The sequence below is a fragment of the Phyllostomus discolor genome, chromosome 3 (genome assembly GCF_004126475.2).
Source record: "Phyllostomus discolor isolate MPI-MPIP mPhyDis1 chromosome 3, mPhyDis1.pri.v3, whole genome shotgun sequence".
NCBI classification, from domain to species: Eukaryota; Metazoa; Chordata; class Mammalia; order Chiroptera; family Phyllostomidae; genus Phyllostomus; species Phyllostomus discolor.
The window spans coordinates 116,005,310-116,022,913 of record NC_040905.2 but is presented as its reverse complement, the minus strand read 5'-3'; the positions used below and the strand labels follow the sequence as shown (position 1 = coordinate 116,022,913).

The 17,604-nt window shown below is 43.3% G+C and overlaps 1 protein-coding gene across 2 annotated transcripts in view; it reads left to right on the top strand.

Annotated features, from left to right (window-relative positions):
- RAB11FIP3 (RAB11 family interacting protein 3) overlaps positions 1 to 17,604 on the top strand; it is a 100,538-nt gene that overhangs the window by 45,484 nt on the left and 37,450 nt on the right. For both annotated transcript variants that reach the window (XM_028512081.2, XM_036021156.1), the window contains exon 2: positions 16,845 to 16,938. In XM_028512081.2, the coding sequence (XP_028367882.1) occupies positions 16,845 to 16,938 (94 nt within the window). The remainder of the gene's footprint in view (positions 1 to 16,844; positions 16,939 to 17,604) is intronic.

Sequence of the window (17,604 nt, the reverse complement as noted above, 5' to 3'; positions counted from 1 at the left end):
AGCTGTTTGTGTACAGGCACTGGCCAGGGAGGGAAGAGTGCAGGTGCTTCACATAAGAAGGTTTTCAAGGTGCATACCACACATTTTTCCAGGAAGGAGTGCCTAGAGAACTGCCCACACAGAGGAGGGAATGCAGGGGCAGCAGCCAGGCATGAGGCCCCAGGGGCCTAGTCATGTGGGAATGGTCTAAGTGAGGCATGTAATTCTGCAAAGATGTTAGAGCAATAGGTATGTAGAAAATTCGGGCAATGAAAGGCAAGGGAATTGCTAAGTATAGGAAAAATTTACATAAGAAAGGCAGTGCTATAGTTTAAATGTGGTCTAGCAGAGAAAGATATTTATGTCATCAATGATGTAAACACTGCAGAAGACCTAGCCAAGCTTGGGAGAGTGTGGGGAAAGTGCTAAGTTCTCTCTCTCTTCTCTCTCTCTCTCTCTTTTTTTACCATAGGAGGCCAAAATGCAACATGTAAATTTGAGGCATGGAGGCAGTGAACACCCCCCACCCTCCCCAAAAGCTAAAGAGTAGAAAGCAGGGCTTCTCCCAGCAGGGTGAGGTGGGTGAGAGGGGAAGGAGCTGCTGTCTGCTTCCAGGTCTTGCAGCACTGACTTTCTGAACTATGTACCTGTGCTTGATAACTTTCTGCTTTGTTTTTTCCTCCTTTACAGTTATTCTCAGGGGTCTAGGAGTGTCCCTGTAAGGAACGAACCCTTCAGTTCTCTGTCGCGTGCAGAGACATCATTCAGAAAAGCTGAAGGGCATGCCGCCCTTGCACAGCCTGGCGTGGAGCTCTGTGAGCTGAATCGCCCTTTATCCAGTTGGTTAGCATTCCAGAGAAAAGCCAGGGAAGGGTCATTTTTATAGATTCTTGGAGCGCAGCACAGGCCAGGAGTGACCCTGTCCAAGAGCTGCGCCCTTTCCCTCCTCTGGCACCCTTGGCCCTCCCCAACACCAGACATGAAATGCAGGAACAAGCAGAGAGGCTTCTGTTTCCTGAAGTGCCACTGTTTCCTCAGATTAACGTGGTTACGTGAATGTTGAATGCATGTGTTCTTTGGTAACTTCTGTAAATTCTTTTTTATGTCCTCAGTGTGTTTGCATAAAGCTTGATTGTGTCCAGTTGACTTTTTCTGAATATTCTCATGTGCATTTTATGATTTTATTGTCTTTAGAGACAGCACTGTGAGTATACTAAAAACCGCTGAATCGTACCCTTTAAATGGGTGAATTGAGTGATATATGAACTATATCTCCATAAAGCTGTTAAGAGAACTAACATGGGAGTCAACACTGTCCTAGACCCTGGCCTGTCTACCGCCCACCCCACCCCACCCCACCCCACCCCTGCTGAACTGAAATCTGCAGAGTGGGTGTTGGACTTGTTGGAGAGTAGCAGTCTGCCAGAGTCCCACTGTTGACAGAGGAGGAAGAAAGCAGCTTCTGGTGTTGGAGGCAACCCATGGCCCTGTCCTAATAACATCAGGAAGAGCTAGCCAAGCCCTGGTTATCATGGCTTAGTAGGTTTGGCGTCATCCCACAGAGCAAAGGGTCACTGGTTCAGTTTCTAGTTGGCGCACATGCCTGGGTTGCTGGCTTGGTCCCTGGTTGGGGCTCTTATGAGCAAGTGATCGATGTTTCTCTCTCTCATTGATGTTGCTCTCTCTCTCTCTTTCCTCCACGCTTCCCTTTTCTCTAACAATAAATAAATTAAGTCTTAAAAAAAAATAGCTAGTTAAGCTCTGGTTACAACTGGGTGCTGAGCAGGCTCCTTCCAGTGATGGAAGGCACAGCTGGTGACATTGCAACACGTATTTCTGAAAGACAAAAATGAACTGGATGGCATATGTGCCCCTTGGAAGGCATGTGGAATGATCTTGTCCATGTAAGACCAGTTTAATGCTTTCATTCCAGAGTTTTATAAGCCCTACTCCCTAAACTAGGGTTGGTTAATTAGTTCATCACAGGTGACGTAAAAAGTTATTTTTATACTTTAGGCAGAAAAAAACAGTTCCAAATGAGCACACGCAGTGTTGGAAAACCTTATTTTATTGTCGTATTTTAAAATTTAAGTTTGGAAATAGACATACCTTGCCTTTTAAGTTGGCCAAAAAGTAAACATTAGATGTATACTCTTAGGACTTTATTTTCCCCAGCAGGACCCAGTAATTCCAGAGGGTTAGTTAAGGTGTTTAGGGAGACAATGAGCCTTCATTTTGTGTCCAAACAGCTTGGAAATTTTTAAGTATCTGGATATCTCTGAATGCAGTCTTCAAGCATAAATTGCTGAGCATAACCCCCGAAAAAATTGTTTGCCAAGTAGATGTTAAAAGGAGAAAAAAAAAAAAAAATCCGGCGCTGTCCCAGGTCCTGGAGCCGTAGTGTGGCAGTTCCTGCAGGCTTAGGAAATGTTACACAGAGGGAGCTCTTACCCAGTTCTCTAGACAGTTACAGACAGAAAGCCACCGCTGCTGAGAAGGAAGCTTGACTCATCTATCACGTGTGTCTACCTTTCAAAGGCCCTGAGAACAAGTTTGTGGCATTTCTTTTTTTTTCTCTTCCTTTTTTTTTTTTCATCTAGGAACTCAAAACAGTGCCCATTCTGATGAGCACACAGCTTTTTCTGCTTTTATATTAAGTGTGTTACTATTTACCAAACAAACTTCCTTACATTTCTAAAAATCCTTCAGTTATCTCCATTAAAATGAACCAATCAGCAAAACCCGCACTCAAGTGCATATCTACTTTTAAGAAAGTAGACATGGTTGTAGCCTCATCCACCCCTTTTTCTTCCTCATCTCTCCTTCTCACCATCTCCCAGAAGAAAACCACAACCATAAAATTATCCTGAAAATCATAGCTCTATGTAAAATACTCCAGGCTTATTTCCAAGGGTGTCAGTAAAAAACGGGACATATATCCTTCCTGTCTCTTATTTATAAACTTTAAAAATTACATGACATTTAGTCTTTTCTGGATTTATAAAAATGAGTTAGTTTTTGCTCCTCCGTGGAATTGGCAAGGAAAGTTGGAAATGGCATCTTGAGTGTTGGTGCTGGCCAGGGCCCACGCCTGCAAGAGCAAAACTGGAGGGAGCTTTCTGTGCCAGAGAACTCTTGATGCCCTGGACACTGGCCGGTCCCTTTAGGTAGGTGCCTGGGGTGTGCAGTTCAGCACAGCTAAGAGGACTTCTCAGAAGCAGCAGAGAAAATCCATGTACATTTATTTAGCTGCTTTATAGATGTCCTTAAAAAGAGGTGCAGGGGTGCCATTCAGGACGGCAGCATAGGTAAGCATGGTACTCTGAACCTCCCACAACCATATCAAAATTACGACTAAACTACAGAACAGCTATCTTCAGAACCTTCTGAAATCTAGCTGAACAGGTCTTACAACTAAGGGTATAAAGAAGATGCAACATCAAGATTGGTAGGAGGTCCCAAGATGCAGAATGGGTGGCTCCCACACCTACATGGGGCAGATGAATATTGAGAGGGATAGCTGGGCTGCGATTGTCCCCCTGAGGAGTGAGGGGCCTGAGCCCCACACCAGATCCTTGCCCAGGGTTCCAGTGCCAGAACGAGAAGTCTCCATAACTTTCCCATAGTGTAAAAACTAGTGGTAACAGCCCTGGCTGGTGAAGCACAGTGGATTGAGCATGGGCTGCAAAACAAAGGGCCACAAAGTGAAAAAACAAAACAAAAACAGCTAGTGGTAATAGAGGCTAAGGGAGACAGAGGGCTTCTTGAGTCCCAGGTGTTCCTCTTAACAGGCCCATGCATGGATTTACTTGGATTTGCTCACTCTGAGCTCCAGTGCTAGGGTAGCAGCTCAAAAGGCACCAGGGACACACAGGGAGGAACTGAATTGTCTGGCCCCAAGGTGAGAGCTGGAAGGGCAGCTTTCCCTCAAACAGAAGTGCTGTCAGGGGCCATTGTGCCTTTTCTGAGCCCTCCCCCCACAGAGCCAAAGGCAGGCACTGTATCTTAATCTCATCAACCTAGCTAAACCTGTTTGCTCTGCCTTGGTGATCCCTGAGACCCAGCCCCATCCAACTTGTAGGTGCACCCAAGCTGCTTCCAGGGGCTTTTCCATACAAATGGCCTCTCTTGCTTTATGCTTTGGAATTTCCTAAAATCTCTCAAACAAGCAGCATCTGGCTTCTGTGTGCTCTGTACCTCTGCTAAGTGACCCCAGGCCAAGCACTAGTGGCAGCTGGCCTTGGTTTGCAGCTTGGGCACCTCCAAGCCCAACACAAGTAGCCATATGAGGATCTCCCTGTAGCTCATGCCAGGTGGCCCCAGGCAGGGCACAGGTGGTGGTGACCTTAAATCTCCCAGGAGGCCTAGGCCTCAGAGCCAGTGCACCCAGTGAACAGCTTCAGACCATGCCGAGTGACAACCCTACCACTTCCACAAGTGACACACTCAAGGGACAGAATCGGCAAGCACCAAAGCCCATCTGATGCAAGTCTTGCTCTGTAGGGTTGGCTCTTGCATAGCAGTGCCTCTGCTATAGTCACAGCCAGTCCTCAATTCCAATTGGCCTTGGGTGTCAGTCCCTCCTAGTGATGCCAATAGTGATCAAGGCTCAACTACAACAAGACACCACAAACATCTCACATGGGCACACCTGGAACACCCAACTTGGCTGACTGGGAAGGCTGTGGCACTGTGCCCTACAGGACACCTACTACACAAGGCTGCTCTACCAAGTCCAGGAGATGTAGCAGCTCTCTACATAATGTCCCAAAGAACGAACATAGGTATGCAGCCAAAATGTGGAGACAAAGAAAGATGTCCCAAAGGAAAGAACAGAAGATATCTCCAGAAAAAAAGCTAAATGAAATGGAGCAAGCAAACTACCAGATACAGACTTTAAAACAGTGCTTATAAGGATGCTCAAGGATACTCTAGCTGGTGTGGCTCAGTGGATTGAACACTGCCCTGTGAACCAAAAGGTCACTAGTTTGATTCTTGGTCAGGGCACATGCCTGGGTTGCAGTTCAGGTCCCCAGTTGCGGGGATGTGAGAGGCAACCTATCAATGATCTTTCATGAATGAAAGAAATGCTATTTCTTTCCCTCTCTTTCTCCTCCCCTTCCCATCTGTCTAAAAAGAAATAAGTAAAATCTTTTATTTTTAAGAGGATGCTCAAGGAATTTAAAAGTTAAAGGAACTTAGTGAGAACTTAAACAGCATGAAAAGGATAATGAAACCATGAAAAAGTAATGAAGGGTGCAATGAAGAATGAAGAATAAATTACAGGGAATCAACCATAGAGTAGAAGTAGCAGAGAAGCACATCAGTGATTTGGAATATAAGGAAGCAGAAAACACCCAATCAGAACAGAGAAAAGAAAAAAGAATCCCCCCCCCCCAAAAATGAGGATAGTCTAAAGAGTCACTACAACAATTTCAGGCATACTAACATTGGTGTCACCGGGGTGCTGGAAGGAGAAGAGAGACAGTGTTACCAGTGGATGAGCTCATACCTTCTTCTGGCCCCTTCTCAGCGAGCCAGGGCGCCTGATGCTCAGCAGACTGTGTGGAGCTGCAGAGAAGAGGGGGTGCCCTTCTGCAGGTGGGGAAGGAGTCTGGAGACTCAGCTGATCATGGCACCTTGGCTGCATAACTGCCCAGCCCAGAGGCAGTGGGAACTAGTGGCAGGCGTGGCCAGTGGCAGGGCGCTCCCTCTCCTAGTTAGAGTGGTGGTTGGGCCTGGCTGCAGTGGAGCATTCACCCGGAGATGGCTGAGCCACTGCAGTGTGGCCTGAGGCCCTGAAGTCTGGGAAGTGGGGCAATCTCAGATGCAGTAGAGTCAGGGGAGTCTCCCCCACTAGTGACCAGGGGGATGTTTTTACACTGAGTGGGCTGAAAGCTAGAAGGATAAATGGACAGGGCCCCAGGCAGGCCTGGAAAGCTAGAAAGGTGAATGGGTGTGACCCAGCATGCTAACAGCTAGAGGAATGAATGGATAGGGCCCGAGGTACCAAAAGCTAGAAAGATAATTGGATAAGGGGAAAAGCCCTTGCCTACACCCTTCTGGTACCAGGTTAGGGGTAGGACCAAGGGAAGACAGGCATGTGCACCCTAGAAGTCAGAATGGCGAAGTGCTGAAACAAAGAGGCCTGTCTGTCTAGCCTGGGGAAAGAAGTGATTAGTTGGGAGGTGTACCCACCCAAAACACCTAAAGTTTAGGAAGTTAATTGGTTTTTCTGAGAAAGCAGGTGGTGGGTCCCATACCCAACACATACAGGGGAACAAAGAAACAGTTAATTGTGCTCTCTTAATTGTGGTTTCTCTCTTCCTTGTCACTCACTGTTCTGGACCTGCACTCCTTTTGCTGGTCACTCACTGCTTGGGATCTGCCCTCTTGCTTGGTGCTCGTGTCACTCATCACTCACTGTTCTGGACCTACACTTGGACAGTGCACTGGCCTGTCCTCCACAGGCCATGTGGCCTTAGTAGCTATGTGGTCCATGGCCTCCAGGAGGGAGTCTCTTTCTCGCTCACCTGGTGAAGGATTCACTGGCGTGCTTGCATGCTCCCCTGTATGGGCAAGTGGCTTTGCAGTCCTAGCAGCCTTGTGGCTATGGCTGCACTGTCTCCACACACAGCCTCCAGGTCGGGGCCCTGAAGCCAAACAGTGTCTGGGAACAAGCTAAGCTATCTGGATGACCACTTAGCAGCTGCCTTGGGCTCTAAAGGACAGTACTTTAAAATGGAGCAGGAACTCTGGGCACTGCCTTTTTGTTCTGGTCTTGCAGAGGATGGCGGGGTTTTGCAGAGATGAGCTTTGAGACGGGGAGTCTTCCATTCTCCAAGATGGTGCAGCATCCAAATGAAACCTTTTCCTTTTGTATCAGCACCTGCCTCACGAGTGTGGCATTTGTGGCAAAAGGCAACCAAATCCTTCCCCCCCTCCCCTTTTTTTGTTTGGTAACAAGAGCAAGAAATTGAAAACCTATTTGAAAAAATAATGATAGAAAACTTCCCTAACCTGGTGTAGGAAATAAACATACAAATCCATGAAGCACAGAGAGTCCCAAGCAAGAACTCAAGGACCACACAAAACACATTATAACTAAATGCGAAAGGTTAAAGACAAAGCGATAATCTTAAAAGCAGCCAGAGAAAAGCATTTAGTTTTGTAGAAAGGAGCTTCCATGAGACTGTCAGCTAATTTCTCAACAGAAATTTTGCAGGCTGGAAGGGAGTGGCAAGACATATTCAGAGTGAGGAAAATCTTCCACCAAGATAGTAATCCCAGTGAAGCTATCATTTAGGATATAAGGACAGATAAAGAGCTTCCCAGACAAGAAAAAGTTAAAGGAGTTCATCACCACCAAACCAGTATTACAAGAGATGTCAAAGGGTCTTTTTTAAGAAGAAGTTAAAAAAATCGTCAAAAATATGAATCATAAATAGCCAATAAAAAGAATGAAATCTTTAAAAGATATTTTTTATCCTTAGGAGAGGACTTTTTTTTTTTAAGATTTTTAATTTATTTTCAGAGAGGGAAGGAAGGGAGAGAGAGAGAGAGAGAAACATCAATGTGCGGTTGCTGGGGGTCATGGCCTGCAACCCAGGCATGTACCCTGACTGGGAATCGAACCTTGCGACACTTTGGTTCGCAGCCTGCGCTCAATCCACTGAGCTATGCCAGCCAGGGCTGAGGACAGTTTTTTAAAAAAACATTATTTATTTGTTAGAGAGAGGGGAAGGGAAGGAGAAAGAGAGGGAGAGAAGCAATGATATACAAGAGAAACATCTATTGGCTGTCTCTCACATGCCCCCAACTGGGGACCTGGACCACAACTCAGGCATGTGCCCTGACTGGGAATCGAACCGGAGACCTGGTTCACAGACTGCTCAATCCGCTGTCCACACCAGCCAGGGCAAAAAAATAAAATCTTACACTTGTGACAGCATGGATGGACCTAGAGGGTATTATGCTAAGTGAAATAAGTCAATCATAGAAAAACAAATACTTTATGTTTCACTTATATGTGGAATCTGAAGGACAATATAAACGAACAAAGACAACAGATGCATAGATTCAGGAAACAAACTGAAGATCGGCAGAGGGGAGGGATATTGGAGGACTGGGTGAAAAAAGGTGAAGGATTGAGAAATACAGAATGGTAGTTTAAAATATTCATAGGGAGGTAAAGTACAGTGAAGGAAATAGAGTCAGTAATAGTAATAACTATGTATGGTGCCCGTAAGTACTGGAAATATTAGGGGGTACACTTTGTAAAGTATGTGATTGTCTAACCACTGTGCTGTACACCTGAAAGTAATACCAAATAATATTGAATGTAAACTGTAATTGGAAAAAAATTAATTAAAAAAAGTGCAGGTGCCATGAGGTAGGCAAGCTGCAGGCCTTATTGTGGACATTTAGACATGACCTATAATTAGGCTTTTGAGAGTTGCTTCTGTTCCCCACCTGCAAATCTGGTGTGAAGTTTATGAATAGCTAAGGGAGTCCCTAGGAACATTCTGCTTATTAGTACCATGACTGCTGCTTTTTAAAAAAAGTCTTTTGGAATACCACAGTTTGTTTATGCAGTCTTAAGTTGAGGGAATACCTAGGAGTGGTGAAATGACTAGATCATGGGGTAGATACATGGTTAACCCTTTAAGGAATTCCCAAACAGTTTTCCAGAGTGGCTGTGTAATTTTATGGTCACAACAGCAGTGTATGAGAATCTCAGTACATCCACATGCTTCCAGAAACTTGGTATACACAGTAGGGCCCATCTTTCTTGTTTTTTTTTTTTTTATTATTTATATTTAGAAAGAGGGGAAGGGAGGGAGAAAGAGAGGGAGAGAAACATCAGTGTGTGGTTGCTTCTTGTGCACCCCTACAGGGGACCTGGCCCACAACCCAGGCATGTGCCCTGACTGGGAATCCAACAGGCAACCCTTTCTTTGGTTCACAGGCCAGCTCTCATTCCACGGAGCCACACCAGCCAGGGCCCATCTTTTTAATTTTAGCTATCCAAATAGATGTGTATGTACCTTATTGTTTTAATTTGCATTTCCCTAATGGCTAATATTGACTTGAATCCTTTTAAATCTATTTAAACTTATTTTATGGTCCAGAAGATAGTCTGTGTTGGTAAATATCCCAGGAGCACTTGCTTGAAAGGAATGTGTGTCCTGCTTTCATTGGCTGAAACATTCTGTAAATGTTAAGTAGGTTGAGGTGCTTATAGTAGTATCACCATGGCGTCAGATAGGATAAGCTTTGTTGAAAATGTTATAATTCAAATGTACTTGTCACAACAAGGTTCAGAAATGGGGATAGTTTCTCCCTGTGAAGTGCTGTGCTTTCATTGTGATTTCTGTGAGCCGTGCTTCTATAGTTGAAGTTAACTATGGTTACAAAGCTTGTCCTGCCGTCTGCTGTAAATTGTCTTCACGTCTGTAGCAGAAACAATACGATTTGTTAGTGAATTTCTCATATTGGAATCATCCTGCAGGAACCAGTCCTGTCTGTTGGCAGCTGGTTGCAGGGTGGGTTCCTCTCCCATGGTGTTCCTGTAACTTGCTGTGTCCTTTTGTGGGACAGAGTGCTGGCTTCCTTTGACTGCTCTTGGCTTGGTTTCTAGGTTCTGCTAATTTTCCAAGAAAGGGCATGTTCTTATATTTTAGTCCTATTGTTTTTTTTTTTTAATTTTATTTATTGATTTGAGAGAGAGAGAGAAAAACATCAATTTGTTGTTCCTCTGTTAATTTAAGCACCTTGCTTGTTAATTTAAGTACATTGGTTGATTCTTATATGTACCCTGACTGGGGATCGAACCCACAGCCTTGGAGTATTGGGATGACACTTTAACCAACTGAGCTACCTGGCCAGGGCTCACAATATTACTCTTTTTTTGTGAAAGCTTGTGAATAGATAACTTTGGGCTTCGATCATTTGAACCATCACCAAATCATTGTTGATTTATTCTCCAGGAAGGAAATATAAAGTGTACTTCTAAAAAATGTATACTTTGATTAATCTTTGCTCATTCTAACATGGTAACCTATAAAAGGGCCTCTTTGGTTAATTACTTATTTATAAAGCATTGGGTTAATGTTTCAGAATGAATGACTTGGTATTTTGTGTTCAGAACTTCACTGTCAATTCTTAGAAACCTTAAGGACACTTAAGTATGGAGTCCAGGTTAAATACCCAGCAAGATTCTCACTAGACATCATGTGCTTTAGGAATGAAGGCTTTTGTGAGTTAAAGAGGGAGTCAGTCAGCTGTTTGAAGAAGTCACCTGATGCAGGGACCTTCAAGCCCAGTGTCTCAAACACCTAGGGCCTTGAGATGGAGGGATGGTGGCTGTCATCTCTCCCCATTGTGGAGAGAGAAAAGGGAGATGCTGTCTCTAGCTCAAGAATCATGGACTGTTGGGGTGAGTTAGCTTGAGCTAGTCCAGTTTCAGTCTGGCTTTATGTTGCAATCCGTCAACAAACGATGCTGAAAGGGCTGAATGTTACAGCATCTGCCAGCCTGCCTGGTGCTGAGGAGGCCCTGAGGAATATTTGTGGATGATGTGGATGTGGGTTTGGCCTCAGCCAGGCCTCATGCCTGTTGCAGTCTTAGTTCTGATTCTCCACCTTTGAAACACCCTTCCTGCACCCTACCCCTAAGGAACCACAAGCTGAAACCCTCCTGCCTTTCTTGGTTTCCCATGTGGTCCTTCCCTCCTTTCGTGGTCACCTCTCCCTAACTAACCGCTTCCTCTTTTTTCCCCTCTCCCTCCCCCTATCTTCCAGTTGCTTTCTTGCTCTTTGCTCTTTTTGTCTTTTTGTCTTTATTTTTTTTTCTCTTTAAAGTTTTCATTATGGAAAAATTCAACTACATACAAAAAAAGTAGAGAGAGTAGTGTAATGCTTCCCCAGTATCCCAGCCTCAGTGGTTCTTGGTCATGGCCATTTCGTTACATGTGTGTATCCATATATGTACCTTAGTCCCAGGTTTTTAAGGAACTCTAAATATTTGAGTTAGTATATCAGAAAAGCAATGTGCTGCCCTGGCCAGGTTGCTCAGTTGGTTGGAGTGTCGTCCTGTACACCAAAAAGTTTGTGGGTTCAATGCCCTGTCAGGGTACATACAGGAGGCAACCAGTCAATGTTTCTCTCTCTTCCTCCTCCCCTTCCTCTTTCTCAAAAATGAATAAAACATGTCTTCAGCTGAGGGGGGGGAGCAAGGTGCTTAAATTAACAACATCTCCTTAATATCTAATATTCAGTCAGTATTCAATATCCAGGATCACTATTCACATTTCTAACTATCTTATGACTTTTAAAAAGCAATTTATTTGAATCAGGATCCCAAAAAGTCCTTTGCATGGAAGCAATAGGTTGATATATCTTCTAAGTCTCTTGAAGAAGGTTTACTACTTTCTGTATCCTTTTTTCTTCTCCTTGAAAATAGCAGGTCACTTATCTGTTTCTTTCAAAGTCCTCCTGCTTTGGGTTTTGTTGACTATATCCCTGCGATATTGTTGAAACATGTTGCTTTAATCATTGTATTTCCTGTAAATTGGTAGTTGGATTCAGGTTTGATTTAGGTGGTGTCACATGCTTTCACCAGGAGGCATTTGGGTCATTGATCATGTCCATTACTTCATCAAAGAATGCAGGATGGTGACATTCTAATCCCATCATTCCTTCTTCTATTATTGGCTGGATCTCTCCTTAAAGAGACACTTCCCCACATGACTACCATTGCTTAACCTGAGTAACAGTGTCTATAGCAAAGGCAGGAGAACTGCTTGGTTCCTTCCCTTTATTAATTTTTACAATGATAAATTGGTTCACTAGCATCCTCCAAGGATGAGTGGTTATATTTCACTGGAATTTTGCTTTCATTGATTGAAATGTGATGTGTTTCAGTCTGTTGCATTTTCCATTCCTATCAGTGTTTATATTGTCTCATTTTTGTCTGTGAAATCCTGTTTAGGTTGGCTCCTGAGTTCTTTGATGTGACCTAATACAGTCTTTGATAGCTGCTTTGCTTCCAGGTATGACAATATATGCCAGGCTCAACTTGCTATGTCCTGGCATTTCTACAAGGGTCCTGACTCCTTTTAATGAAAGTACAATTTAAATACCATAACCTAGCTGCTACAGGTGCTCACTGTTAATTGCATAAATTAGTTTTTATTTTGTTTTTAATACATGATGAGTGATACCTAATAGTGATGTGGAGGATCCCAGTTCTCAACAACACTTGGAATAATGGGATTAGAATATTCCTGTGTTGCTGCTGAGAAGTATAATGATAATCCAATTTTCTTTTATAAAGTCACTTGATTTTTCACATAGCTATTCAAAGGATTTTTTTTTTCCTTTAAAGTCCAGCCCTGGCTGGTGTGGCTCAGTAGATTTTGAGCACTGGCCTGCGAACCAAAGGGTTGCCAGTTCAATTCCCAGTCAGGGCGCACATGCCTGGGTTGCTTGCCAGGTCCCCAGTAGGGGACACACAAGAGGCAACCACACGTTGATGTTTCTCTCCTTCTTTTTCTCCTGTCCTTCCCCTCTGTCTAAAAATAAATAAATAAATTTTAAAAAAATAAAGTCCAAAAAGTTTACCAGATTAAGTCTTGGAGTAGGTATTTTGGGTTTAGGAGTTGATATTCTTAGGTACCTTTTCCACTATGTAGCTAATGTTTTTTAGGGAAGTTTTCTAAATACAGGTTTCAAAATTTTTTATTCATTTATTTATTGTATTTTTTCTATTACCACTTATCCCCATTGTACCCTTTCCCCCCTCCCCCTCCCCCCACAATCACCAACCACACTGTTGTCCATGTCCATGAGTCCTTTGTTTTGATTTTTTTCTCAGGGACTTCTGTTAGCCATCCTCATATATCTTTGCCTTCATTATTTGTCATTTTCTCTTGAATCCTTTTTATCTCTTTATTGATTTATATTTTAACAGATTTTATTTGTTTATTTTAGAGAAAGGGGAAGGGAAGGAGAAAGAGGAAGAGATACATTTATCAGCTGCCTCTTGCACACCCCCTACCGGGGACTTGGCCCACAACCCAGGTGTGTGCCCTGATGGGGAATGGAACCAGCGACCTGTTGGCTCCCAGTGTGGCGCTCAATCCACTGAGCCACACCAGCCAGGGCTATTCATTTATTTTTAAGACTTGTTGAAATATAATTTATGTACCATACAATTCACCCACTGTAAGTGTACAAATACGTGAATTTTAGTAAATTTATAGTTCTGCAGTCATCACTACAGCTTAGTTTTATAGTATTTCCCCACCCAAGAAAGGTCTCTCGTGCTGTTAGCAGTCAGTCCCACTTTCATCCACAATTTCCAGGCAACCACTCATCTGCTTTGCATTTCTATAGACCTGTCTTTTCTGAAATTTCCTGTAAATGAAAGAATATAATTTGTGGTCTTTTGTGTCTGGCTTTTTTACTTAGCTGAATGTTTTTGAGGTTCATTCATGTTGTAGTATGTATCAGTATTTCATTCCTTTTTATGACTGAATAATAGTCTATTGTATGCATAGGTTATATCTTATTTATCCATCCCTCAGTTGATGGACATTTGGATTGCTTTTGCTCTTTTCCTATTGTGAATAATGCTGCCTAGCTCTAAATATTTGCACATCGTTTTTTGGATATTTTTTTCCTCTTGGGTGGATACCTAAGAATGGAGATGCTGTGTTGTATGATAAGCTTATGTATAACTTTTCAAGAAACTGCCAAATGATTTTCCAAATTGGCCAGACCATTTTACATTCCTCTTAGCAATATATGAGCTTCCAGTTTTCCCACATCCTCGCCAACCCCTGTTACTGTCAGTACCTTTGATTACAGCTCTTCTAGGGAGTGATAGCTCGTGGTTTTAATTTGCATTTCCCTAAGAACTCATGATCTTTTTTAAAAATTTTACTTATTTATTTTTAGAGAGAGGACAGGGAGGGAAAAAGAGAGGAAGAGAAACACCATCTATCAGTTGCCTCTTGCGTGAGCCCTGACCAGGGACTGGACCTGCAGCCTGGGCACGTGCCCTGACTGAGAATCAAACTGATGCCCAACTAACTGCACCACACTGGGCAGGGCAGGACTCATGATCTTGAGCATCTTTTTGTGTGCTTATAAGCCATTTGTATATTTTCTTTGATAAATAACTGTTTAAATCTTTATTTTCTTAGTCTGTGTCTTTTAGTTTTATGACTGGTGTCTTTCAAAGTGCAAAAATGTATCTTCTTTTTGAAGAGTTTCATTCTCTATAACATCCATGTGTGAATTGTCCTACTTACTTTTTATGATTGTTAGGTCTACTTGCTCAACTTGTTTTTCCTAAGGAGTCTGCACAGCTGTTGGAATGGATGGGTAGATCTATGCTATGTGTAATAGTCTAGATACTGGCTAGAATAATATCTAAAATGTCACCACTGATGATCTTGCCACTCAGGAAACATGGCTGCTGACTTTTGAGAGCAAGATTTTTTAAAAATATATTTTATTGATTATGTTATTACAGTTGTCCCATTTTTTTCTCTCCTTTACTCCCCTCTGCCCTGTAATTCCCCTCCGCCCTGTACTGCCCCCTCCCACCAGCATCCCTCCACCTTAGTTCATGTCCATGGATTGTATGAATAAGTTCTTTTGCTTCTCCATTTCCCATATTATTGTTAACGATCCCCTATTTTGTACCTACCATTTATGCTTCTTATTCCCTGTACCTTTTCCCCCATCAACTCCCCTCCCCGTTCCCACTGATAGCCCTCCATGTGATCTCCGTTTCTGTTCCTGTTCTAGTTGTTTGCTGGGTTTGTTTTGTTTTTGGTTCAGTTGTTGATAGTTGTGAGTTTGTTATCATTTTACTATTCATAGTTTTGATCATCTTTTTCTTAGATAAGTCTTTTTAACATTTGATATAATAAGGGCTTGGTGATGATGAACTCCTTAACTTGACCTTATCTGGGAAGCACTTTACCTGCCCTTTCAGTATAAATGATAGCTTTGCTGGATAGAGCAATCTTGGATGTAGGTACTTGCCTTTCATGACTTGGAATACTTCTTTCCAGCCCCTTCTTGCCTGTAAGGTTTCTTTTGAGAAATCTGCTGACAGTCTTGTGGGAGCTCCTTTGTAGGGAGCTGTCTCCTTTTCTCTTGCTTTTAAGAGTCTCTCTTTATCTTTAACCTTGGGTAATGTAATTATGATGTGCCTTGGTGTGTGCTTCCTTGGGTCCAACTTCTTTGGGACTCTCTGAGCTTCCTGGACTTCCTGGAAGTCTCTTTCCTTTGTCAGATTAGAGTTCTCCTTCATTATTTTTTCAGATAAGTTTTCAATTTCTTGCTTTTCATCTTCTCCTTCTGGCACCCCTATGAATCAGATATTGGAACATTTAAAGTTGTCCCAGAGGTTCCTAAGCCTCTCCTCATTTTTTTTGCATTCTTGTTTCTTCATTCTGTTTTAGTTGAATGTTGGTTTCCTCCTTCTGCTCCAAACCATTGATTTGAGTTCCAGTTTCCTTCCCTTCACTGTTGGTTCCCTGTACATTTTCCTTTATTTAATTTTGCATAACCTTCACTTCTTTCTCTATTTTGCAACCATACTCAACCAATTCTGTGAGCATCCTAATTACCAGTGTCTTGAACTCTGCATCTGATAGGTTGGCTTTCTCCTCGTTGCTTAGTTCTATTTTGGAGCTTTGATCTGTTCTTTCATTTGGGCCATATTTTTTGTCTCAACACACCTGTTATATAGTAAGTGGGGAAACCTTAGATATTTGTCAGGGCAGGTCAACCCATGTTGCTGCTTTGTGGCACTGTATGGGGGGAGGGGTCTGAGAGGGAACAGTGTCACTTGCTCTGCTCTTGACTGGTTTTCAGTCACTTTCCTCACTACTCACCTGCAAATTGGGTCCTTCTGGTGCTGATTCCTGGGTGGGTGGGTTTGTGCACGTTCCAGAACTCTATGGGTCTCTCCAACAGACTCTCCTGTGAGGCTGGGAGTCTCTCTATCCGCTGCAGCCCCCACTGTTTTCCACAGTCACAGGCCTTGAGGCTTTATTTCTCCTTGCTGGAACCCTGGGTTGCACGGTCTGTGTTGCTCACCAGTTGGTCCTTGAAGTTCATCCACATGCAAATGTGAGACCACCCGGTTCACCAGCCACCACCTTGCCTGCCTAGCTCCTCCAGCTGCAGCCTTGCTGCAAGTCCTCTCCACCCTGGCTACTCATGTCTGTCCCTCCTACTGGTCTGAACGAATGTTTCTTCAACTGCTTGGTTGTCAGACTTCTATACAATTTGATTTTCTGGCAGTTCTGGGTTTTTTTGGTTTGTTTTAAATTTGTTTTTGTCCTTCTTTTGGTTGTGTAAGGAGGCAAAGTGTATCTGTCTATGCCTCCATCTTGGCCAGAAGTCAAGAGCAGGATTTTATTCTATGACTCGTGGTCCCAGGTGCTATTGGCACCTTCTCTTAGGATACCACCTTTTCTCTGGAGTTGTTGGTGGCCTTTTTTTTTTTTTTAATATTTATTGATTTTTGGAGAGAGAGGCTGAGACAGAGAGAGAGAAACATTGATTTGGTGTTCCACTTATTTATGCTTTCATTGGTGAGTGTTTCCTGACTGGGGATCGAACCCACAACCTTTTAATACCAGTATGACACTCTAACCAACTGAACTATCCAGCCAGGGCTTGGTGATGGCCTTTGAATCAGAGGAAGCAGTGGCTCTTAATTTCAGCACGGCACCTTGCAATTAGGCTGCTTCTCTGAATGTTGTGAAAGGTCAAGTGCTTGATACACCCCCAATTTTGTGAAGGTTTGGGTAACATATTCTCACTTGGCAATTACAGGTGAAGGACTTAACGAAATACCTGGATCCCAGTGGGCTCGGCGTGATCAGTTTTGAAGACTTCTGCCGAGGAATCGCAGCCATCAGAAATGGAGGTCAGTCTTCCCCACTCTGTGCTTCCGTAGCCTCCCCCCTTCCTCACTCCACCACTGTCCTTCCCTCTCGCTCAGCCACTCCCGATCAGTGACCCTTACTCCTCAGACTCCTTGTGCTGAACTTAACCTCTTCCTTTCTCTTTGAAGCCCCTAAAATGCCCCAGGTTTCAGGATGCTCTCTCTTGTTTCTTATTCTTTGCTCCTTACATACCCTGTCTTCCAGAATTGACGGACTCAACTACTTGTCCATAATGTTAGAAAACTACTGCCATTTTCCCCAAGGAGTTTTTAATGGAAACTTTGAAACATATGAAAGATGCAAACAGTGCACACCCGTATGTATCGTATCCGTCATATGTATTCTGCAGACAGTGTTTATTGTGTCTGCATTATCCATCCATCTTCCCACCTGTCCAACAGTCTGTTCTCCTTTTTTCTGGTGGGATGCACTTCAAATCAGTGCACGTCCATACGCTTCAGCCTGAAGACCACCACATGTATATCAGTCATTACCTAGAGTCCGTATTTGTTTGTAGTCTTTTTTTTTAATGGGAAATTTTTTTCAAAAGATTTTATTTATTTGTTTTTAGAGAAGGGAAGGAAGGAGAAAGAGTGAAAGAGAAACATCAGTGTGTGGTTGCCTCTCACGCTCCCCTTACTGGGGGC